The sequence below is a fragment of the Struthio camelus genome, chromosome 1 (genome assembly GCF_040807025.1).
Source record: "Struthio camelus isolate bStrCam1 chromosome 1, bStrCam1.hap1, whole genome shotgun sequence".
Lineage (NCBI taxonomy): Eukaryota > Metazoa > Chordata > Aves > Struthioniformes > Struthionidae > Struthio > Struthio camelus.
In genome coordinates, this window is record NC_090942.1 from 213,641,381 (window position 1) to 213,666,863 (window position 25,483).

The following is a 25,483-nucleotide window of genomic DNA, read 5'->3' on the forward strand; positions in this document are numbered from 1 at the left end:
TGCACATAAGTGAATTTCACACTAAAACAGGACTTAGTTATGGGTTTGCCTTCCAGGGGCATGTGGAAGGGCCATTCATGTATCAGGCCTTAATCATGGCAGAACGCACTTTACAGGGAGAATCAGGTAACAGCAAGATCCTTACTGAAATCTGTCATAAGGAAAATGCTCAGCATGCTGCTCCTGAGCCAGTGCAGCGCTTGATTTTAACTTAATAAGAATTCTGTTAGCCTGGAAGCTAGTGGGTTAAACTAATAAGGAACTTCGCCCTTTGCAAACAGTCACCCTCAAATTGCCTCCTTAAATTTACTTCTAAAGAGGGAGCCTGTTGTTGAGGGAGAAGTTCACATATGAGTAAACATCTGGCTATGCACTGCTTAAAGACATAAGTATTGCGTTTTAGGGGCTGTCGTGGACAGAAAGGGTCTGTAACACTTGCCAAATCTCACAGATACCAGCCCTGCCGATTAGAGCCTCAATTTCTCAGGCTAACGGAGGTCGCTGCAGTAGGTGTTTTTAGGGGAAATGGTTAGGATAGGGAAGGATGGAGGGAGGATTTGCAAGGGATGAAAACAAATGACAGTGGCCTTGTAATAAAAATTCGGAGTGCAGCAGGGAGGAGAAGATGTATCATCATTAGCTCATTTACCGGTTGTGAACTTGTGAGAGCTCATCCTCATGAATCTTTCCATGCTGCATGCACATTTTTAAGAAGGCAGAGACCTCTAGCATGCCTCTGAAAGATCAGACCCAATGACCACATGAGTAATATCCACCTGGAGAGAAAAATAGCAGTTGACGTTTTCTAGCTGGTGTCTTTCTTGCACTTAAGGTAGTGCAAGAACCATGGCAGACAGCCGCTAAAACGTGAACAGCTCTCTGTCAGGAGAACTCTGCCCACCTGAAGATGTAAAATTCAGGCAAGTTAGCACAGAGCAAAAATAAGACCAAGTTCACTGATGCATTTTAGGCCTAATGGCTTCACATACAAACTCTGATACAGGACTATGCAAAATTAGGCATGTAGGAAAGCATTAGGTCATTGGCCTTGTTGTGGATCTTGGCCTTAAAATCCATAAAGAAATAGTGGTGGATTTTTCAATCTACCAAAAAAACTTGAGGAAATCTGACTTTCAGTGACACTTGTGCTCCTTTGTTACACGGGCTACTCTCAGGAACATTAGTGACACAACATACCTAGGCTGATGACGTTAATAGCAGAAAGACAAGTCTCTGGGCTCATGTAAGGCAAGACCCTTTCAGGGGAAAGGGTCCACCCCATCTGCCAGCCATGAAAAGAAAAGCCAGCAGTCATTAGGAGAAGCAAGTAAGAGCTCATTACAAAAGACAGTTTGAGGCTCTGACAGCAATTCAGCACAAATATTTATTGGTCTTGTTTTGTAAATAAAGGCAGAAGACATCTTCCTCTCCTAGTGCAGGCCCCCAGCATACAAGAAGTAAAGACTTAAGAATCATGCTGGGGTGAGCTGAAGGAAAGAGATGAAAGAAACAGCAGCTGTGAAGGAAGAACAGGACTTGGAAGGAAGAGAAGGACTTGGAAAACAGAAGTCATCCGCAATAAGGCCATTTTCTTGGTAAGTCATGTAATTTTAAAACATCAGGACCTCTATCAAGGCAGGGCCGGCCATCAACCTCCCATGCTCAATCAATTTTCTTCCTTAGATTAAAAAAGGAGCTCGTGCTGATGAAGACAGGAGCACGTGCATCCAGGAGGTGGGACAGTGCCGGCACCTCCCATACCCGGCACGCCACGGGAAAATCAGACGTCAAGCGACGCTGGGGGTGCTGCAAGCAGCTCCCGCTCTGCTCACGTCCGCTCCACCAACCAGTCCTTCGGCGCGGTCTAAGCGGCCAAAATAACTGCTTCCAGCTACGCAGAGCACGAGCCGATCCTGCGCTGCTTGGCAGGGCACTGGCTGGACCAGCGCAACAACGCAGCCATCCCAACTGTCTCCTTTTGCTTTCTCAGACTCTTTTTTTTTTTTTTTTTTAAGAGTAGACTAGCCAGATGAATAACATGAATACATCCCACTCTTTCTTTATAAATTTAATCAAGCATTTGAGGGGAGAGTTAAAACGCAGCCATGCAGCGTAGTAATCTAAAGCCAGTCTGCAACGTAACGCTTAAATAAATCAAAAGTGAAATTAATAACCGCAGCAATGCTTTAAGGTTTTTTTCAGACTGTGTGCAGCGCGGGAAACAAAAATTAAGACAGCAAAATGTGAGGTTTTAGAAATATTGTCACTATTATTAAGCAAAAAATAAGCAATATAGCATAAAGGACATCGTATACATTATGGTGGTCTGAACACGTAGACAGGCCTGCTCATTATCAGTACAGGCGGAAAGGAATTTTGACTACAGCCTACGCAGCTTGTATCCCACCCTAACAATGAGACCAGGGTCCCATCGTGCTTAGCAATATGCAAGCCTAAATTAACCCCAAAACAGAAGTGCTAATTCGGGTAGGAGTTGCTTCACGAGAACAGAGATATCCCTCTCCTACTTACTCTCCAGGTCCCATCAAAGGGAGAAACTGCCCAAATACTAGAAAAGACAGTTTTCATGCTTCCTGTAGGGGACAATCCTGACACTAAATCCCTGCAGGATCACAGCACACAGAAATCACTGCTGTTGAGAACTGTGGGCTCAGGGATTTGGAGCTGAAGTTTCAGGCTGATAAAACTCAAAGTCAGCAGATGCTACCGCGGTAGAGCAACTGGCAAGACGGTACTGCCCCCCCCCTATTTTTTTTCTTCTGTGCTACTGTACATTTTGCTGCCATGACAACTAAACATTTTTTGCCCATCTGTATGGTGACAGAATAGATATATACATCTGTTCACGAATCTCGTTTTTAAAAGACAGATAATATTTTCCCAACTTTTGCATGTTTTTAAGCCTCTCTTCAGAATGAAGCAAGAGTATTGTGGCTTCTCTACACTAGAGGTCCATAAATCATACCGCACAGACAGTATGTTGCCTGAGAGACCCTCTAACGTTGCTCACTGCCACCAGAAATGAAAAAGTCCAAACTGAGGCTGGTGAGACTAGGACCAGGAAACACATTACCTTGAGCGTGTTATTCCCTCCCCTTTTTGCCTTTGTTTATGACCACCAGCAACACAGCTACTTAGAGACTCAAACGCATTTCCGTACTGGCTAGTCAGACAGACAAAGCCATTTTCAAAAAAAAAAATATATATATATATATTTGAATGACTAGGGACAGAGACTGGTATTTTATTGTCATGCAGTTTAATAACTCCTTAAAATCTCTGCAATATCTTCCATTCCAGGGCTTCTGCACGTTTAAAACACAGGCTTCGGGAAATATATCAACTTCAGTGACATGGAGCAACTAGACCAAGGCTGTATCATCACTAATCTTTGGGCTTGCTTTGTCCCTAGGTACTTCTATTAAAACAAACCCCCTTTTCTGCACTACCAAGCCCTGTCCCTACAGCTAGCACAGGCTACAACACTGTGACATGAGATTATTTCCGAGAGAGTTACGATAAGCAACTGATTCCCAAAACCTTTATTCTCTGCCCTGTGCTTTTTTTCCCTTCAGTTTTTCACCGAGAGCTTCCATCCTGCATCCTGGAGACAATACGGGATTCATCTAGGGAATAGCTTGAAATTTAGACTGCACTGAGAAGGGAGACACCTCCCCACACTAATGTGCCTTGCTGGGAGCGAGGTTTAAAGTGCTCCAGCCATAACGCGTGGCCCTGCATTCCCCACTGGGGCTCCAAGAGCATGACGTCCTACAGATGCTCACTGGTCCATGAGGTGCTCCTGGGTGGCACACGTCAATGCGGACATCGAAACAGAGGGGAAAAACGGAGGAATGAGAGACAGAGGAGTGGGCTTCTTTCAAAGAACTACTGCCATCTTTTATGCCACGTAACAGAGAAAAAGTTTTGACAAGTCAAAGAAACTACGCTAGCCTCATTCCTTCAGCATCTTGGAGCCAAAATATCATGTGCTACCGGCAGTATTAATCTACTTCTCCCTGCTTCTAAGTGCTGCCTTTGAATAGCCTGGCCTGAAGGCCAAAAAAATGGAAATTCATTGCTCAGATTAATTTCTGTTACCAGAGAAAAGCCTTGTACTGTATTTAATAAGGACACCATGGCATGGCTCATTATTGACATGACAATTACTCTAAGAAGACATTATTTAACGTAAGCTAGTAGCTGCTGAAACTATTAAGTGAGGGAAATTAAGAAAGAAATATTGATTGAGCTAGAAAAAACAATATACATCATCCTCACCCACAGCCTTCATATCTTCCTCCTCGTATTGTACCACCAAGCAGGATGTCTCCAGTGGGAGGCCATTTTGAGCATGGTTTACAATTTGTTGCCAGGTCTAAAGCTGTGGATCCTTAGCGCTACCAAAAAATAATAAAGATTTCACCTAAACTTGACCCATCGAGGTCTGTACAGACTTAGAGGTCTTCCCACTACTGCAGCAGGACCTAAACCTGAGCGAAATTTCCACTTTTAGTTAGTGGCAGAGTCTGATTTCACCCTGAGTGCTCCATAAATTATAAACACTTTAACACTAAGTAATATTTGGCCCAGTAAACACTGAAGCACAGCACCTGAGAGACAGGATCACAATTCTTCCAAAAATGCCACCAAATGGTCTCCTATTATTCCTTACATGCCTTACAAAAAATTTTGCATTATAACACTAGTTGCAGCACAGCACAACGGCCAGCTGCTCGGCCAGAGTGGAAGTATTGCAATTACAGTAGACAGGGAACAACAGTAAGGATTAGTCTGTCTGAAGCTCACTTAATACTGTTTTGCTTTAAGTGAGTACTGCAGTACGCGGGGTTTTGGAATACCGTTCATCCCCAGAAGGCTGAAAGGAGCGATCGGCCAATCTGAATGCAGGTTTGCTGAGTAAGTCCCATGCAGTCAACATAACATTTTCGCAGTTAATTACTCGGCATAAACGTACTAGCTTAAATAGGTCACTGAGATTCTCAAGTTTTCCTTGGAGATTAGAACGGGAAAGAAGTGAATCCTGACGGAAATTCTCCTTTAACACCCTCCAACCTCAAATACCAAGTGACTGTATTATACATAACTGCTGCTATGTGTTTTGATATGTGTTTCCATCAAAATCACGCACAGCATTTTAAAGCCGTTAATCATGCAAGCAGCACAACTTGCACAAAAATGCCTCTGACAACATGATGATCATTAGACTTATTGTAAAGACAGGTAAAGTGAGGCATGAAAAGGTTAGCTGCGCTGCCAGAGGGATTTTATATCCCTGCGTAACATGCAGTAGGCAGGCTTTATCCATCTGATAGCTGCTCTTACTTGTGGTGATTTCAGCTTGAGGCTCAGGGACAACACCATAAACACCACACAGCAAATAAGCACCCTAATCACACCCAATCCTCACTTCAGCACACATCCTGCTCGCTCCATCACAGCTGTCATTTCCACACCGAAGCCTGGACAAAGTAGCCGTTCTTGCAATGCATGATCTCCAAGCCGCCCTTCGGTCCTGCTAAAATCACTTCTGTTTTATCAGAACGAGTCTCCATTAAGCAAAACAGGCAGTTACAAATTTCCTATATGGACAAGTAAACGGTATATGGCTTGGAGTGAATTTTAACCGCATGAGCTATACTGCTGCAGCTCCTTGCGAGGACGCTCTCAAACCCATGGATTCACAGTCATACTAACCCAGCGTTAAGACCACACAACCCCCAACAGGGCAACCCAACCCTTACCTTTGTACCTGTTCTCCAGTACCCCTAGTGTGCCCAGGGCCCATAAATCCAACCAGGCAACCGATCCTCTCACTGCTTTTCCTCAAAAAAAGATGAATTTTAAGCTGATTGCTTTCTTGAACTGCCTTATCAAATGGCTACCGACAAAAACAGAGCCACAGCAGGGAGGCGGTAGGAACAAGCAGTCAGGATCAGGACTGGCCCTTCAGGAAGCAAGCAAGGGAAGAAGATATCTGCTGAATCCAGCTGACCAGGTGAAGAGGGTCACGTCTCCTCTGCCAGAGGTTCCCAGCCCCTCCGGCTACTGGTCCAAGTAGCCTGGACTGGGATCAGCACTGTAAAGAGCAGAACTCCCCTCCCTGCGACCACAACGGCATTTCTGACCACGCTCAAGTTCCAGTCAGAGCTTCCAAGCGGAATCAGCAGTTTTAACTTGTGGAGTACAGAAAAAGAGAGTTTCTGACAATCAGCTGGATTTTATCTTTGCTGAGCGACAGATTAATGTTCATTATGAAAGATTAAGCAATTAAAGGAAACCCCCATGAAATAGTTGATACGCATGCAGAAAGTTTCCAAAACTGGTATGTTTATAAAAAGACAACGAGAACCCTCCTACTCTAAGAATACAGCAGTACAGCAATTTGCATCTCAATGACGGGTGCAACCTGTGACCTGCACAAGCAGAACTGTTTTTTCACTTCCAGCGTCGCCAGACCGAAACTGCGTAGTCTGCAATCCAGATATTACCTTCTGTTTCAAGCGAAAAGCAGCAATGGGGTATTTTTATTAATGACTAGATCGGGGGCCAAGCTCTAGAGTTTGAACTCCGTCCTAAATTTCTTCCTATTTATTAACTAGATTTTGCTATTTCCTCCTAAGGCAGCTCCGAAAATGCTAGTCCTGTTCCTTCCTCATAAACAGGCCTGATCTCCTCTCCAAATGTTGTATTAGGCCCACTCTCTTTTTTCACTATGTTTCCTTGGTCTACAAAGACGTTTGGTACCTCAGAAGCTCCTGGCTGCCTACACTGAACCACACATCCCTAAAACAGAGATACCTTGCTGAAGGTAGAGCAACAACAGCATGTAAAGGAGGCGCATGCTCGTAAAAAGCACCAGACCTCATTAGCAAATGGCTGCTCTAACTGCTCGTCGGGGAGATGAACGCACACCATCACTTTGCTCGGCATGTAGGCACTGGAAGGCACAAAACACGCTTTTCCGCCCCTGGTACTGGGGGAGGAAAAATAACACATCAGAAGCTGGGGAAGGCCTCGAACGGAAGCTGCAGCAGCGCTTCGCAAGGACGGATCCTGCCGCAGGAAGGACTTCCTTGGAGGGAAGGACGAGGCGGGCTCCTCCAGCGCCACGCCGATCGCCTCCGCAGCCCGCTGGGAAGAGCTACAGCGAGCGAGACCGCCGAACACCTGCGAAGGATCCCATCAAGTTCAGAGCGTCGGGCTCCTCAGCCCCCGCCTCCCGCTGAGACTTCGTTGGGCTCCTCCACACCTGCGGGCAGCCGCTCGGCGAGCAGTCGCAGGCAGCGCGAGGTCTGCTGCAGTCCCGTTACCGCGATTCGCTTGCTGGCGCCTGCAACTAGCCGGGGCTCTCCCGCTGGTGCAGTGCACGAGGCTACGCCTCAAGGGGGAAGCTGCATTAATCACTGATGACTGTCTGGGCTGCAATCTGCCATCCCATTAGCCTTACTGCTTAATGATAATTGCAGCAAGGTAAAGAGCTTCAGCGAAAGAGCCGAGAGAAGTAGAACGGCACAAACCTATCGATCCTCACAGAGCATCTCAAGAGGAAAGAAAAAACGAAGTCCTTCTAATACCAGCTCTGAGATGCCGTACGCGTAAGAAGGGTGGTCTTGTACGGAAAGACATGCTGGCAGCCAGAAAAAAGTCTGTGCCCTATCTGCCACCGTATAGCACAAACAAGCACAGCTTTGGACACCTGAAGCTCCTACTCTTCTTAAGGAACTTCTGGATTGTCATTCCCACCCCCCAAAAAACAGAAAAGAATCAAATAGTTAACTTATCTACACCTCTCATGCCGTATCAGTAAAATAGGAAACTACATAAACACCGTACATCAAAGAGCTTTCTCCATTAAAATGTGAAAAATAATTTGTGTACTTTAGATGAAAGGTGTTTGGGGACTGTGAAGCATTCTGGCAATTTTAATTAAATCCCATAGTTACTCTTGTATAAAAATAAAGCTGTTAGGGGGGAAAAAAAGTTATAAAAAAATTGAACTGATTTTGCAGTTAGGGTTTTTCGTTTGGCTTTGTTTTTTTTTTTAAATCTCACCATATAAATTGAATCAGTGGTGAGAAACAAAACTATTTGTTAACAATCTATGTGTAAAATTGCATTTCCAGAACATGAATTCTCAGTAAAACTTTCAAATGAAGTAAGAGGAAAAATCTGCAAATAATTATGCATATACTTTGCTATGGGCTGCAATGATCTAAAAATTAGAAACTAATTCGCTATGCACATTTCAGTAAAGCTGAAAAAACAGACACTTCAATTGTGAAAAATGTTGCGCAGATCTAGCCGTCACATTGTGGAAACAGATAGCTATTTAAAACCATATACATTTAGATTACTCTCGGGCCAAGGCAAACACTTCTTTAATTAGCACTCACATAAATTAAAGCAGAAAAGTTTAATTTCATTCCTTACAGTCACTAGGATGATTATTCATCTGTGTTAATGGCTACATGCATCCAGGATGCAGACATCCACATTTTGTTTCAATAAGAATTTAGATTTCTAGCCCTAACACAGCCACTGATGAAAATCCAACTAATTCATCTCAGCCGCACAGGGTCTGCATTTTGTGCAACCCGCTCTTCAGCATTTCTCTTTTGCCTTAAGCACCTCGCCTGCCTCTCTGCATGGCAAGGGCTAGCAAGTCTATCCTTAGGCACCTACCGCTACAGAAAATTCAGGTGCGCAACTAAAAACTGTGATTCGCACTGCCCAAAGCAAAGAGCCAGACTGAAATCGCTGCCTCTCTTCTGCCACATACATACTGATCGCTGCCTGCTTATTGATCCCGTCACTGCAGAGAACTGTCATTGTACCTGTAAAACGAGAACGTTTCGCTCAACTGCAAGATGCAAATGGCATTTAAGCAACTGAAAAGCTAAGAGAAAGAAATTTCGTGCTACCTCTTCTTAGATGGGTGGTGTGGTAGTCACCCTCTAGCAACACTGGCGGCAGTAACATCTGCAAAGCTGAGGTGCAGCTGGCTATAACGATGTTGCTTGGTCACAGTCTTCAGGACACGGTACAAACATCCAAGGGGAAAAACTAACAACAGTGTCTAAACTGAGTGGCAAGCAAGCTCCGTAGCATGTCCTTAAGTCCCCAGTCATGTAGACAGGGGATGCGCTGGAGTGTACCACTGCTCTCTGCAGGCCCACGCTCACTCTCTTTCTCTGGCTCCCCTGGTATTGACAGCACAGGGAACGGGGCACAGTCCCACATCGTCATGTACTTTCAGCTCCCATAGCATTAGCAAAGCAAGACTTGCCAGAGCGGTGGCCGAGTACGTGGTAGGACCCAGTCTGGCTGGGCACCTTGGCTTTCTCCACCTGCGTAGGATTCACTGTACCTTAGCTGAGCAACATATCTCTGTCCAGTTTGGCTATAGACAGACATATAACTTGGTAAGTGAAGTCGTATGAGACGTATACCACCCTGTATGATGTGTCCAACTTAAGCCTAATCTCACCACGTTATTACAACAGAGCGGGTGGCTCAGGGCTCACCTAGGAGCAAGAGATCATGCAACTTCCCACCCCACATCCTGTCCCACACTCCGCAAAATGATGCCAGCAATGAGCCTACAGAGACGTCCTCCAAATCTCACAGAAAAAGAGAAAGATGTGACTGGCTCATAGCTATCACTGTACTATAACGGAGTAGGATTATATGTTTTGCTGGGCTTGGACAAAATGACCAGGCCAACGCTACTGGACAATTTAATTTTCAGAAATACAAAAAGCTATTAATGTGAACTCCTAATGCAAACCAACTGCAATGAAAATTCCCTCCCCACATGTGCTGAGTTTGGCTTTCTCTCAGTTATTTCTCACTGGCAACACTTCAATGCTAATAAGCCACCATAAGTGTATAAAATGTAATAAAGATGTTTACATTAAACAGAAGACTACAGATTAAAAATATCTGTTCTGTGAGCTATAGATATTCACTCTGAACATCTATTTTCAGGTAAACATGTACTGACAAATGGAAAGATATCTGACAGTGGAAGGACTTTTTTTTTCTTTTTACTTGCTGACAGAGACCTAATAATTTTCAAGATTTGATTGCTGAAATTAGACAAAGCCAGTCTTGAAATATGACACTTTTTTTTTTTTTTAAGTAATGGGAGTAATCAAAAATTGGAATAGCTTACCAAGCAAGTGCCCAGTTTACCATTACTTGTAGTCTTTGAATAGAGGACAGCTTTTCAAAAAATACACTTTAATCCAGTTTCTAAGATGAATTCAGGAGCCTGTGTATGTACCGAAGTAGAGAAAGAGATACATGCACTTATATCTTTGAACAATCCAGTGTTACCACCTGCCTCTGCTCCAAAGCAGTCCCAGAAATGCCTTTCAAATTCTGTCCAGTGATACTACTCCCTAAAAAATCCAGATACCTGCTGCAAGGGTCAGATTTGAGGGTGTATCCTCAATCTTACTAGCCACCGGCGATTCCTGTTTCTTAGATTTACATCAGGAAGGGATTAGGCAGTACACCAAAGTGGTTCCATCTAATCTCAGAAATTGCTGAAGTATGCATCTTCCTCCTCCTTAGCGTGCCCCAGGCCAGGACTGCTTGCATTGCTCTCAGCACGCTCCTAAGATTTGCAGCTCCACATGAATAAAAAACATTTCTCAAGCTTCTGGGCTCCTGTTTGATCCTTGGAGCAGTTCAGATGAATTTTCTTCCCCCGTGTTCAGGTTCCTCTGAAATATCAAGTACTACTCACAAGTGAAGGTGAAACACTAAACAGTAGACCATGGCCCGAAGTGATACTAGGATAGGGCTGGTGCTCAGGTGTTCAGACTGAACATCAGACACTGAAGTAAATTTTCTTCCAAACTAGTCTAACTGCCTATTATATGGCTGGGTCTCATTGCTGACAATCTAGGCATCAGCTTAATATAAGCTCATCTGGGTACAATTTAACGGGCTGTGATGCACAAGATAACGTAGGGCTCACTTCTGGACTTATTTCTTCATTAATATAGTAAATCACCCTGAGAGATTTAGAAGAAATGTTCTATTACCAGGAGCATCCTGAATAATAAAAAAGGTTCTCTAGCAACATTTTCCAAAGAAGGGAAAACATGCAAATTACAGCTAGCTATAAAAACTGTACATCATAAGCTGTTTTATGTGGTATTAAGCCAAGAGAGCTGACCAGCTTGAATGGAACAATTCTGCACGACTGGCCTCACATAGGAAAATTTTCAAAATATGTCATAACGATATTAAGGAGCCTTTAAAGTAAATATTTTCATAAGCTGATGCATGTTTTAAGGTTCACATTATTAAATAAAAAGCTAAACAGACTGACTCCAGCGAAACCAAGACAGGCCCCGTTCCTTTATTAATCCATCATGACAAATGACAGGGAAATTATAAAAGCACAGACACCAAATTTATCAAAAAAAAACTTGTTTTTCCATCACAGCTAATTTCAAAAAAAAGTTGACAATTATTTTCCTAAAATAAGAAATCCTTAATGAAAGAAAGACTGCACCATTAAAAGCTGCCAGAGATAACTTACTGAATAATGACAAAACCTTGCAGACTCAGAAATATCTGTTTGCAGCAATGCTTTTTTCATGCTGACATAGAGGATGACAGATCAGACTTAGGCCAGAACTGGGCTCTGTGATCCATCTGGCGCACACTTTTCCACAGAGCGCCTGCTCAGGAGAGCCATCACGGCTAGGCTGAGAACTGACAAACTCCAGCCCCGAACTGCTGCTGCGCAGCATCACGGGAGCTGCCAGGCCAGTGCTTCCCCCTTCCCTGGATACAACCACTCTGAGCCAGCTCCCAGCAATACTCATTGGCAAAAAGTTAGTTTGAAAACAGGTCTTAAAAGTCTGGGCTAAATAAATGGCTGGGAAATACTGACTCTGGGTAATAACATTTGCCTAAACTCACCAGAAAAACAGAGAACATCTGTAACTCTATTGTCTCAAGTGCAACATTGAATTAAATTCTACACATGACTCTTCACAGACTTAGTGACTAGCTCTTACATGGTTTCATAAAATTAAATAAGCTGAAGAAAAATCACATATCAAAAACCATTTTCATTTCTATTTGATTTTGTTTTCAAGGAAAAGCTAGTAATGGTCCCACATAAATATTTATCCGAGCGCTCAAATTGTTATAAATGAAAGTATCCTTCAGCTTGCACACACCATAACTGAAAACTATTTTGGAAGACAGCAATGAGACGCAAGTAGTCTGAAGTCATAAATGTATTCCCTTTGCCAGACAGATATAACAGTGAAGGCAGGTCTGTTTTATTGTAAACTATACCGTCTGGTGTTCCTAGTTTCCATTATAAGTTACTCGAAGCCATGATTAGGGTTTTCCAACACTGGTTGGCTTCTTTTCTTGGAGTATCTAGCAACAGTTGGTCAGGAATTTCAATCACTCTTGGTACTTTAAAAGGTATCAAAATAGAGCATCAGTCTGCTACAATAGGTACTATATATACATCCATGCAGTCTGTAATAATTTGAAATCCTCCTCCATTTAATAGTATTTTTTAAGATTTCAGCGCTATGAAAAGGCTTGGCTTAATATTTGAATTTTCAGGGCTGAAAACATCTAAAGACAATAAATTAACAGGGTCAACTCCAGCTTGCGTTCTTGGGGGAGGGGGCAAAACCAGTGCCAACGAACGTACAAATTTTAAATCCCAATGAAAACCAGGGGACTTGAACTCCTGAACCTTGGAAAATTACGTTAATAAGTTTTGAAAGTGTTAGTTAAGTCCATGTCTATGTACTTTGCGTGAATATTAAGGATCCTCTAAGTCTTTCACTAATATCACTATTTTATCTTTGCATTTAATTTCAGTGGGACCTATGAACAATGTTTCAATGCTTTCCCGAAAAGCAACAAAACACTTATTACTTCAGCTATTAAATGGAGCTATGCATTCTTTCCATCCTATGGTGTTGTTACACTGACTCCTATCAAGTCCACTGAAATATCTGTAGCAGAAGATAGCGTGTCTAGTTTCTCTGTCCCCCTTGAACACATTTTTTTTTCCATTACTAGTATATCCATGGGTAGAGCAGGGGTAAATATAGAAACTTTCCTAGTGCCAGGCTGTTACATCAACCATATAAAGAGTAGAAACATGCCAGACGGAGAATTGGAGCTTGAGTCAAAAATGCTATTTAGCTGAACCACGAATAATGAAAAAATGAGAAGGAAGAACATCAGCATTTCAGCCAGGATTGATCTCATCTAACTCAACCTTTCCCGATGTCAGGAATCTAACCTAGCCAGCCACTACAGCCAGAAAGAAGGTACTACTAGAAGTCAATTAGTCACCCAAGGTAGGATTATTATCTCAAACTAGTCACCTACATGTACAGCTCATCACAGCAGCAGATCCTGTCCATAAGTATTTGCTGGAGTCACCACCAGCAGCTGAGGCAGTAAAATTATACCACTTTGCTGCAGTATCAATCCTACTAGTGGTGTACATATCACAGCTTAGAAAATCCAGTGTTTTAAAATGGCAGTAGAAGACTTCTTCCAAAAGATCAGATATATCTACTAGAGCTATCATCAACATGAAATCTCGGAGCACGCAGTCATCCCACAAAGATTTTAACAGCTCTCTGTTCATCTTGCGCTACAACAGTCCAGAAACGGAGAGGGTTTCTGTACAATGGTCTTCCAAAGAAACTCAGATCAGCAGACCGGCAAGCAGTGGGTATTCACTACAGACTGGACTGAAACAGAAATTAATGGAGCAATCCAGCTGGTGGGGAGTGATACTAGACGTGAAGAAACGGCATGAGCTTCTCCACAGCCCATGAACTGCATAAAGGGAAGGTTATCACCCACTTAGCAAGTAAGATCACAGAGTCAGATCTTGATGACTTTCTACAGATGGAAACGAGCATGCCATGCTCCTGGGCTGCATTATAGTCTCAAAAAATCAAAAACTCTAAAATATTAGCTGCAGAACTCTCATCCCTCATACTCTTAAAAGTCTTCTCTCCACCTCTTATTTCCAAAAGTACATTTAGGTGTAGGCTTCACGCTAAGAGATAATTCCCGGAAATTAGGCTAAAAACATCCAACTGGCAGAGAGGAGCCATCACGTACTATCTAGCACGTAAAACTGATAGCATGTAATCTTACTTATGGATGGTCTATAGCTAACAGAGATGAGTTACACCTGAGCAAAACTAGTGTTCTGCCTCTGAGCTAGTCACCCCTTTAGAGTCAAGAAACGCACGCACATTTTTAGAGCATGATTCATTCAACTTATCTCACAGTTTTACTTTAGAGTAAGATGAATTGGGCTTCACAAGTGCCCATTTCTCTCTGTTGACTATAAGAAAAGCCTGCAGTGACTAGCTCTGACGGGAAACGACCATTTTTTGTCAAATAGATTACATTTCAAGAGTCCAAGAGAACGACAGAGATACAAAGAAAAGCAGTTCTAAATAGGAGATGGAAGGAAAAAGAGAATCCGTAAACGTTGAGATCATATGACGCATCCCTCCTTGTAGGGATCTTAATTGGCAAGCTTGTGATCTTATACCAAGAGTCAACAAATAAGCCAACAAAGTTGGAAAAACAATGCGTTTGAGCGGTACTAGGTTGGTGACAAACCGCATCCCCAATTGAGAGTGCTCAAAATATATATATATATATACTGTTGTATTGTTTTCTCCAAAAAGCCTTAAACTAGTCTTTTAGCTATGAATTCCAAATTGAGTTGCAAGCCCAAGAGAAATTTAGTCTGCTGGCTAAGGCACTAGGTGGAAACTAGGGTTGGAGTTGGGAGAGGTCAGGAACTGCTACCTCCTCTTGCAGAGTTGTTATTGATTTCCAGATTTGTACTGGCTCCACCTCCTGGTAAAGAAAAGTAAATCCACCGAAACAACGTGATTCCCAAGGCTCTGGGACAGAACGTATGTAAAATGTACTTCTATTTGGCAAACTCACTATGCTTCTGGTTACTACTATATATGAACTAGATTAGTTAACAGTGAAGGCTGTAATGCATCAACGATAACCCTCCAAACAGATTTCCTACAACGCAAGGCAAAGAGAAGCAGCGTGGGATGGAAATCCCAGCTTCGCTCACACCGACGGCTCATCCCTCACCAAGCAGCAACAGTGCCAGGATTCGCACGTATATCCTATGTGGAGAGATCCATCCTGGCCAACACGGAGAGACTCCCAAGCTCGCCACCGACAGACCAGTTCAGACCTACAGGCAGAATGGCCCATTGTGGCACCCACACCGAAAAGCCAAGTGAAGGTCTGTCTGTGGACTTAGATGCAGCGTATCTATAGTGGAATGAGAATAAAGCCACCACGCGAACAAACACAGAGTGACACAGTTAAGATGGACTACGGTGGAAGGATAAAAATAATACACTTGAAGAGAATTTTGCTGAAACCACAGACTTCCTTGGAGTCCGGCCTGCTCACATATCAGGATGAATTTGGCCCAGTTTATTTCCTAATGATTATAATGGATACTGCGGTCTTCTTTTCATTAAGGCAGCAGCCAAAAAATATTGATTTGTTGTACTTCCCACTCCTGCTTACCTTCACAAATTTCAGGAAAGACGGTGCATAAGCCAATAGAGTCGGTCAGTTAAAAAGTGACAGATTAACTGCACTGAAAGTAAATAAACAGCTATCTCTTCGTAAATTAATTCAATATGGGACTTGAGAGCTCTTTTCTACAGCTAGAAAGCTGATTCATCATTCAGCAGCATTTAAGTTGCCTCCAGTTCAATAGCAGAGTATTAATGTTTCGTCCTTTTTGACACAGCAGGTCAAATTTTGCACTCAGGTTACAACAGTGCAAGATGGAGTAACTCCTAAATCTTCACTTCTTGCTCTCCAGATAGCCCCGCCTGCAACTAAGCTACCAAGTCTTCTTTTGAGAAGGCTTCTAGAAAGCTGGGGCTGCATCAAACAGTTGTTTTCTTCATTCATTCGGGGAAAGGAAACACAAAAGGAATCCAGAAGAGGATCTTTAAATGCTGGATTATGGCATAATTTTTTGGAACAGGTCAGTGAAACTCCAGAGGTAACAGGGGTGGTCCACTTTCATGGAAATACTTATGAAAGAGTGAAAGATACAGATCTGGACCTTTTAAAGCTCTCTCCCGCCCCCTCCCCCCCATTAGATCGCAATTCAGAGAAACAACTAAGCTTATGCTTAATGTGGAATATTGAGTACAATTCCTTCCGACGTCAAAGTGCACTTTATGTTTTATTGAACAACAGCCCTAATTTATTATAGGATATCACCTTAACCAGTCCAGACACAGGGTAAAAGGCTTGGATAATTTATTTATGGAAGACATGCACTAATTCACTCTCCTGGAAGACTATTCCCTAAGCACTCCTCTCAGTTCAATAACATCAAATCCTGAGATTTTTCAGAACTCTGCAGCATTTAGACCAATCTCTCATTGCCTTTAAAGGACCTGTTTAGCTGAATTCTGTTCAACTCGGTAAGAATAGGCCAAAATTTTCAAACCCTGGAGCTTATAATTAAAATTCACATTTAGCTTTCTAAATGATGTTGCCTGAGAGCCTTCAGCTACTATTAACATTATAGGATATGCGAGTTCTTAACATTTCTGGAAATTAGAGTAGATGCCCTCTTGACTTCTGACACTCAAGTTTGACGTTTCTGGACACAAGGCTTAAAATGTCTCATCGGTGCACAGCTGCGGCAGAGAGGCTATATACAAATAGAATAAAAATATTTTCACTGCTTATGCTCAAACAAGATCCACAGCATTTCTAATGTCGTCTGTTTTTCATAACGTTCCCTTTAGAATGCTGACATTTGATTAAACAGTCTGAATTTGCCAAAACATACATTTTAATCGCATGCTTTAATACCACATTCTCAATTAAAAGCTTTAGAAAAAGACATACAAAGCCAGCTTAAACCATGGTAAACCCACAGACTCAACATACTTAATATAATTTCTTAAGTTGTTGACTAATATTTTCTAATTTCCTCACTTCTAGTACCACAGCTGCACTATTACTCCCAACAACTATCAGACACTTAAACAGCCTGTTTGAAGCCTCTTTTACCAGATATACTTTAGACTTGATATTTTCCATATTTTACAGTAGGATAGGGTGGTGGTAAAGTTTAACATCTTACACATTTTCATTCTGTTGACATTTTCTAATAATGTCTAACAATAATAATTATTATTGTTAAGAATACTTTCTAGCAGTGATGTTCACAACACTACTGCCATCAAGGGCACGTGAGCACAGACTGAATGTATCTTTCTTATATTTATACCTTTACACACACATTCCTGCCCTGCTGAACCAAACACGCTAAAAAAAAAGCCTATTACACAGAATGGCATATCATTCCAAACTATTAACCCCTATGAAAAATGACCCCCACTGACAGTAAGAGCAAGACTATAAATAGGTTTTAGGATGAAATAATTCTTATTTCATGCTCCTTATTTACCTTCTTTGGATTTAACATTGCATTCAAGGTCACGAGCGTTGTGACACTCTGCGGAGGTGACTTGAGTAATTTAGAACTATCAACAAATAATACAGTGGTTGGAATAAAGTCATTACATAAGTATTACTGCTTTTTAAATGGAGTCATCACATAGCTACTGAAAAGTAATGTGCATTATTTCACACCCACACAGTGATGAATATAACCAGGTAATTAAATCATGTCATTGCTGTGCCTGAAAAATTTATTTATAATTTTCTCTCTCCCGTTACGAAGAACTGAACTTCTCTTGCTATGGCTAGAAAATAACGATGCCTAAGCTTCACATTTACGTGGAGCTTTATGAAAGGAAAAAAAAAAAATTGAAAGGAGACTCACCAGTTTCTTCATCTATGCTAAATCTTCCCAGGCCACTGCCATCCCTGATGGAATACTGGATCTCTCCATCCCTTCCGGAGTCTTCATCCCGAGCAACCACTTGCAAAACACTTGTACCAACACGGGAGTTTTCTTTTACAGATCCAATGACTGCAAAGTCAGGAAAATAGGGCGTATAGAGATTTTCGTTAACGTCCACCACTTCAACTTCCACAAAAGAAACGGAAGAAAGAGAAACCGGACGTCCTTTGTCTTTTGCACGCACAGTTAGATTGTAGAACTGTTGCTTCTCGTAATCGAGCTCTTTGTTCAAGCGGATGGCGCCACTTGCTTTGTCTATCTCAAATCGCCCGTTGTAATCGTTCACAAGTGAGTACCGGACTTGCCCTCCCAGGCCGAGATCTGGATCGTGAGTTTCCAACCAAGCGATCACAATGCCAACGGGCAGATCTTCAAGGACCTTCACGTTGTAGCTGGATGGTATAAAGGCTGGAGAACAATCATTGACATCATCTAAAAAAACCTTCAGAGGCACAACAGAGAACTGCTGATGGCCATTGTCTGCTTTGTCCCTAGCCTCTATTTTAAGCGTGTAGTTCGCTTTGGATTCCCGGTCTAGTTGATCAGCCACATACACCACTCCTGTAGAACTGTTGATGGCAAATTGCTGGGTGTCTGTCAATACAGAGTAAGTCACTTCCCCGTTGGATCCCAGATCTTTGTCTCTGGCTTCTACTTGGATAATCTCTGTACCAAGACTTGTACTTTCTAAAATATTAACTGAATAACTGTCCTGCAGAAAAATAGGTTTGTTATCATTTGCATCCTCTACAGTTACAGTCAACAGTCTCCATGCAGATTTCTGTGGATTTCCTAAATCATAAATTGTAATATTAAGGAGATAGAGTTCTGTTTTTTCACGGTCTAAGGGCATAAGAACTTTAAGTACCCCTGTCTCCATGTCAATGTTGAAACAACTATCTGCATTCCCATCAGAAATTGTATATACTACCTTCCCATTAAAGCCTGAATCGGCATCATAGGCTTTTATCCTTAGGATGGTGGCACCAACTGGCAGATCCTCTGAAACTGCTACATCAGTAGGGAAGGATTTGTCAAAATGTGGTGCCTGTCTGTTGACTGAGTAAAAATCCAGAAAGCCATCTTCCAAATTCAGCTTCACATTAGCTTTTGCCTTTTTGAGTAATTTCTCTGCTAGCTTTTGAGCAACTCTGGTCTCCCTACAGCTAAAGGTCTTCGAGGACACTTTCCCATGAACTACTGAAATATTGACAAACATAGCATCAGCAAAATTCTCTCCATCAGTGGCTGTTATCTTAAGGCCAAAATTGTTGTTCTTTATGCCAGAATTAATTAGAGACTTTTTAAGTTGCAGGACACCAGAGTCCGGATTTAAATAAAAAATTCCAAGTTCATTTCCAGAGATTATTTTGTACTTCACAAGCTCTAACTCATCTATATCTATTGCAGAAACAGCCGTGATGTGACCACCAACAGGAAAGTCAGATGAAATCACTCCCTGACATGCCACTTTTTCAAAGAGGGGTTTGTTATCATTGACGTTGCCTACGTATATAGTGACGTTCACCTCGCTTTCGTGACGGTAGGGAGAACCCCAGTCGGAAGCCCTCACAATGAACCTGTAGCTTTCTGGTGAGGACTCAAAATCCAGTTCTTCAGATGTGCTGATAATACCCGTAAACTGGTTTATTGTGAACGGCAGTGAATTGAGACTGGCAATGCTGTATGTTATGTATCCATTTTCTCCCCTGTCTTTATCAACTGCTGAAACTGCCAAAACGCTGGATCCCACAGGGACGCTTTCGTTGATGAATGAGCTGTACGAAGGCTGCTGGAACTCCGGAGTGTGATCATTGGCATCTTCTAACCTGACGGTAACGTGTGCTTTCAAAGTGTTACCTTTGTTTATATACACTTCTAATTCGTAGAGGTCCCTCTCAATGATTTTCAAAGAACGAGCTGTAGTAATAAGGCCTGTTTTAGGATTGATCTTAAAATACTCAGCGTCCTCGCTAGGAGATATTCTATATTCCACACCTTGTGGCTCAGGTGTCAGCTTAACTACTGCAACCACCACACCAGGAGGTGAAAATTCACTAATTGAAACATCGTATGCTTCCTTTTCAAACTTAACTGGGATACTTTCTTTCTTGGGACTAGCAATGTGGACCAGTTTGACTGCAGAAAATTTCTGAGGAGATCCTTTGTCCTTTGCTTGGAGAGTCAGATTATAACCATAAGGGAAACTGTCCCAGTCAATAGGTTTTCTTTCTTTTATTTTGTACTCATTCATCCATTTACCTTCTTTAGTCAGAAAGAACTGTTCTAGTGGGTCTCCAGCCACAATAGAAACAGATTCAATTTCTCCATTGGCTCCTTCATCTAGGTCATCAATGTTAACAACTGCATAGGTAGGCTCCTTGTCCGATGGGAAGGGAACATGGGTTACTACACTTATAGTTGGGGCATGTTCATTTATACGTTCAATGTGAACATAAAGCTTAGCGGTACTGCTTACTCCATTGTTTCCATAAAGTTTCATCCCACGGTCCACAGCCAAGATCTCAAGATCATATCTGTTTTTCTCATCATAGTTTAGTCGGCCACTTAAGGAGATAACACCACTCGTAGGATGAACTGAAAAGAGATCAACTTTGTTTTTGAAGTAGTAATAAAATTCACCATTGGACCCAATATCCGCATCTGTGGCGGTCACCTGTGCAATGCTAGTCCTTAAAGGAGTGCTTTCTGCTATTGTGACAGAGTACGTGGTTGGTGAAAACAAAGGTCTTAAGTCATTCATATCTAAAACCTGGATGTTCACTTTTGTCCATGCTTCCAAGTCCTCTCCTCTGACTGACCCTTTCACTATCAATAAATAGTTGTCCTGGATTTCTCTGTTTAATATGGCAGAATTCCCACCTTTAGTCCTTATTCTTAGGAAGCAAAAGTCAGCAATGATGACTTCCTCAGCTTTAAAAAAGCCTTCTTCATCACCAGACACTATCCTGTATTTGATATCCCATGAAAGGTCAGCCAAGGTAATGCCCATTCTCGTTTGACTGTTGACATAGGTCCTGGCTGCTGAATTTTCGTACACTGTAGCATTGTAAGTGGAATGTGTGAAGTGAAAACCAAGTGGGATTGTCCCTTCAACTACCTGGCAAATGGCAGTCAGAAGCTTGAAAATCAGAAGGGCATGGCAAGACAGAGGTGGCCGCGTGCCTGACCAGTAGCCCATATTCACCTCCATCACATCATTCTTTCATCCTATGACAGAAAGAGAAAAGGGAAAAGTTCAAGATCAAGAGACAAAAACTGTATTAAAAACAGTCATTTTGAAATCATTTATTACATTCATAATTAAAAATAAAACATACGCAAAAAGTAGTCACTACACATTTAATAAAATAGAGAGAACACTGCATATGTGCATGGGTGCACGCACAAGCATGTGCATTTTTTTTTAATATAGAAAGACTATGGGATCCTACCACATCTATACGTACATGCACACAATCCAGAATATTAATCACAGCGGAAAAAAACAAAATCAAATATATATATTTGACTAAGTTCATACAAGAGGATGAATCACACCTGAATCTTACTCACTAGTTCTTCACTCTTATTCACTGGTTCTTATTCACCAGTAGCTTCGACTAAGCCTAAACTTCTTATTTTTCAGAGTTCACTGGAAAACTCATTTTTAATTCCAGTCTTTTGGAAAGAGAGAGGATTACTGTTATGTGTGCACCACTTTGGTAGTGAAATATTAAGTTTTATATGGACAGTTAAGAAAGATCACATAAATGAAATTCGAGACATCAAGAAAAAGTGCATAAAAGCACTGGCCAGCCATTACTAGATATCTATGCAAAAATTAAAATTAAGGAAGAATGATGGCTACTTAAATACAATCGCATATGCCCATGTGTATGCATACACAACCCAGATAAGACAGAAGACAAAATATAATGAAGAGAATAAAACTGTTTGATAAAATTCTCAAATAAGATCTCAAGTTAGAAAACGGCATAGTTAAGATTGTCTGTGAGATTTAAATTTGCCCTCGCATAGGTACTATATTGCATCTTTAATTATGATCACCACCATCTACCAAATACGCGGAGTATCATACAGTCAATGAGGACATATGCCTTTTTTTTCCATATCATTTGCTCTACCACATTCACATCTCACCCTACGAAAGGCAGAGGTCTCCTATAACCTATTGCCTGGCCTGCTACAAACTGGCTATTCAGACCAAAAAGAGCTTGAACACATTCTTGCTTACATGGTGTCAATTCTAGCTTGCACCAAATTTCAGCTTTGGCATCTCCAACCAGAACTGGCCGACAAATGAGGCACGCAGCTCCACTGCCCGCTGTCTGTCTCATCCCATATATTGCCCCACTCCCGCCACCCTCTCACATCACGAAGAACCTTCCAACTGGTTTCAAAAGGTGCATTATAAACAGAAGCATCTAAATACAATTGACAATCAGCCATTTGAGGATGATTTGGAGTTCCTCCACACAGGCACGTGGAATGTTCACAGTGCCTCACTTCAGCGACCTACATTTGGAGGTTAAACAGAGACAGGGTAAGCGGTCAGGTATCGCTGGAGATGATTCAGAAGCTGCAATCAAGGCTGCTGATTAATTCTTCCAATAAAAGAAAAGGAAAGGAGCAGGAGGAAACTGCTTAGATGCTTAACGTTAGGCAGTGTGAATACCCTTCTTTGTTACAGAGTACATTCACTGATACTAGTGAAAATCATAAAAATCAATTTTAAAAGGCAATTATTAAAAGACCCACTACACACATACATTGTTCTCATTGTCATTTAAAAGTTGCTTGAAAGTGTAGTTTTCTCCAAGCTAGAATACAAAAACGATACAAAAAGTTGTCGGTAATGACAGGGGTTAATTTAAATTTCCAATGTGATTTCAATATCCCCTAGGAGATTTATAAATTGCATGCAAGTTTTGGAATATGAATTCATGTTAGTTATCACTTCCAATATAATTGAATGACTATTGCACTTTTAAGTACTAATGACAATCAATTTATTGCACTGCTGTTATAATGTTCACACAAAACACTTAACTTCCTGATCCCACAGTCTATATTCCATCACCTAACACATTAATCAATTTGATCAATTCTCTCAAGTGTTTGTCAAGGTGCTCATCTTGCAATACACTTATTTTCACATGCAACTCTTTTCCCCTCTCCCTCATTGCTTCCTTTGCATTTTCTTTTATATTTCAACAACTAAAAAAAAGGAAATCTTTAAAACAGAAAATAAAAATAGTTTATATCACCTTGTGAACTCGCGTACGCAAATAACAGGCAAATCCTCATAGAACTACTTGGGGCACTTCCTTGTCTGAATATGCCAATTCAATTACTAGGTACATATCATGTAAGTCATATATAAAAAGACATTTTAACCTACACAGTTTATACACTGGGTATGCACCATTTTCAAATATGCTTTGGGTACAAGAGGGTCATGTTCACTCAGATTGATCCATGATTGATCAGAGCAAGAATGAAATTTTTCTACTGCAGTTGAGAAAGATTTTTTTTTGTTTTGTTTTGCTTCCGTTTCACTCTACTAAAATATCTACTACAAGACACTGTTTTTCAGCACCACAAACATTCATCAACTTAATTCAACAGTGTGCAAATACCCAAGCCCCTTATTTTCTTGGGGCTTCATGTCAATCACATTGAGCGCTGCCACTGAAAACTCCTGCTTCTGCCTAGCGTGGGAGACAGTGCTCTCAAGTGGAAAGACAAGGTCTGTATTGTACATGGCCGTGGACAAGCCAACCAAGGGCACCTAAAGATTCAAATGGGAGAGACCAAGCTAAAGATCAAATGAGGTGGCTGGACCTTTTCTGTGATATGGCATTTTTTAAAATACTCAACAGAAAAGCCCCTGTGTTATGCCTGTGTCCCAAGAGCACATCAGCACCTTCCCTCCACCCTGCAGCACCAGCCTCTACCCACGGCTAAGAGAGGGTAAATTCTTGCTGGCTGACGATGGAGACTGATGCTATGTTTCAGCCGGACACAGAGACTCTACTTAACCACAGCTCTGCAGCTTCCTAGCAATAGGTCTCTCTGGAGTAATGAAGGGAATAGTACCATCCTATTTACATCGTGTTTGGCAGTCTAGTTTCTCCTGTTCACATCATAGCCCATCCTGAGCTGCCTTCTCTCCGCCACTCACGCTTCCCCCCAGTGGCCATCACCAGCAGGTTTCCAGCCCCTCCACAATCTGAAATCAGTTTTCCTAAGAAAGTCATCGCTACAAGTGTAAATGATTTAAAGCTTTTACCTTCAAAATAGGCATACACAAGGTTACAGACTCTGCAGTGGCAGATAGGCATCACAATAGATATTTGGAAAGCTATGTTATTAGGAGAAACTAATGAAAAAGATGTGTATATCCCAGGCAGTATAACATGACAACCTCATGTTGCCACTCCATTTATCCATTTAGTTTTAGAGAAGTCAGGGGCAAGACCTGAGCTCAAATACACTGCTGTAAATCCAGTCATTTCAATGAAGTTTATGAAGTCTTCACAGTTCAATGCAATCAGGATCAGTCCAGAAATACTAAATTTAACCTAAGAATAACATATGATACACACACACATGTACATACACATAAGTGTGTGTGAGTGTGTGTGTATGTGTGTGTGTGTGTGTGTTGTAGTAGGTACATGTATGTACACAAAAACACACCCCTTTGTATATTTTTAGGTATACTTTCAAGGTTGGCACTGGAAAAACTGGACTTTCACATCAGGCAGCACTCTCAGACTTGGATTTCATAACATGTGGTATGCAGCACTGTAACAAGCTCTTCATCGAAGTTATTCGTTTATCCATATATTAACGTGACCATCATCATTACATTATTTGAGAGTCCTGATGGATGAGCTATTAAGCTGCCACTTGGGCTACCCAAGACCATTTTATTCATTTACTGAATTTCTTTCTTCTAGGATATTTGTTTTTAAGAGCTCATAATACATACATACTTAATGCACAGGAAATGTAACGCGATAGGATACAGAAACAAAGTACAAAGCAACCCGCCATAAAATAAGAGGCATTTCTTTAAAGGCCCTTCTTGTCAAAAAAATGTTATGGTTTCAAGTGAGGAGAAAGATTATGATTACTTGTGTTTGATTTTTAAATGTATGGGCAGGAACTACTTCAAAAAAAAAAAAAAAAAGAAATCCCCTGATACTGTTCGACAAGGTTCGTCTGAAGAAAAAAAATAGCTCTTCCACAGGAACAGTGATTAAGAAACAAAACCTCCTTCCAGCTACCCAGGGGGGCAGACAAGATGACTCAAAATAGGAGTCCAGCACCCTCCCACTCCAGCTCACATTAAATCTGCTGGGTCTTGAAGTGGGAAGAGAGGAACGGAGAAATAAAAAGGTGTGTCATCATTTTTAATACTCTTTA

At 41.6% G+C, this 25,483-nt stretch overlaps 1 protein-coding gene across 3 annotated transcripts in view; it reads right to left on the bottom strand.

The window, feature by feature from the left end:
* FAT3 (FAT atypical cadherin 3) overlaps positions 1 to 25,483 on the bottom strand; it is a 385,938-nt gene that overhangs the window by 315,838 nt on the left and 44,617 nt on the right. For all 3 annotated transcript variants that reach the window (XM_068930522.1, XM_068930524.1, XM_068930523.1), the window contains one exon: positions 17,945 to 21,256. In XM_068930522.1, the coding sequence (XP_068786623.1) occupies positions 17,945 to 21,239 (3,295 nt within the window). In that variant the 5' untranslated portion in view covers positions 21,240 to 21,256. The remainder of the gene's footprint in view (positions 1 to 17,944; positions 21,257 to 25,483) is intronic.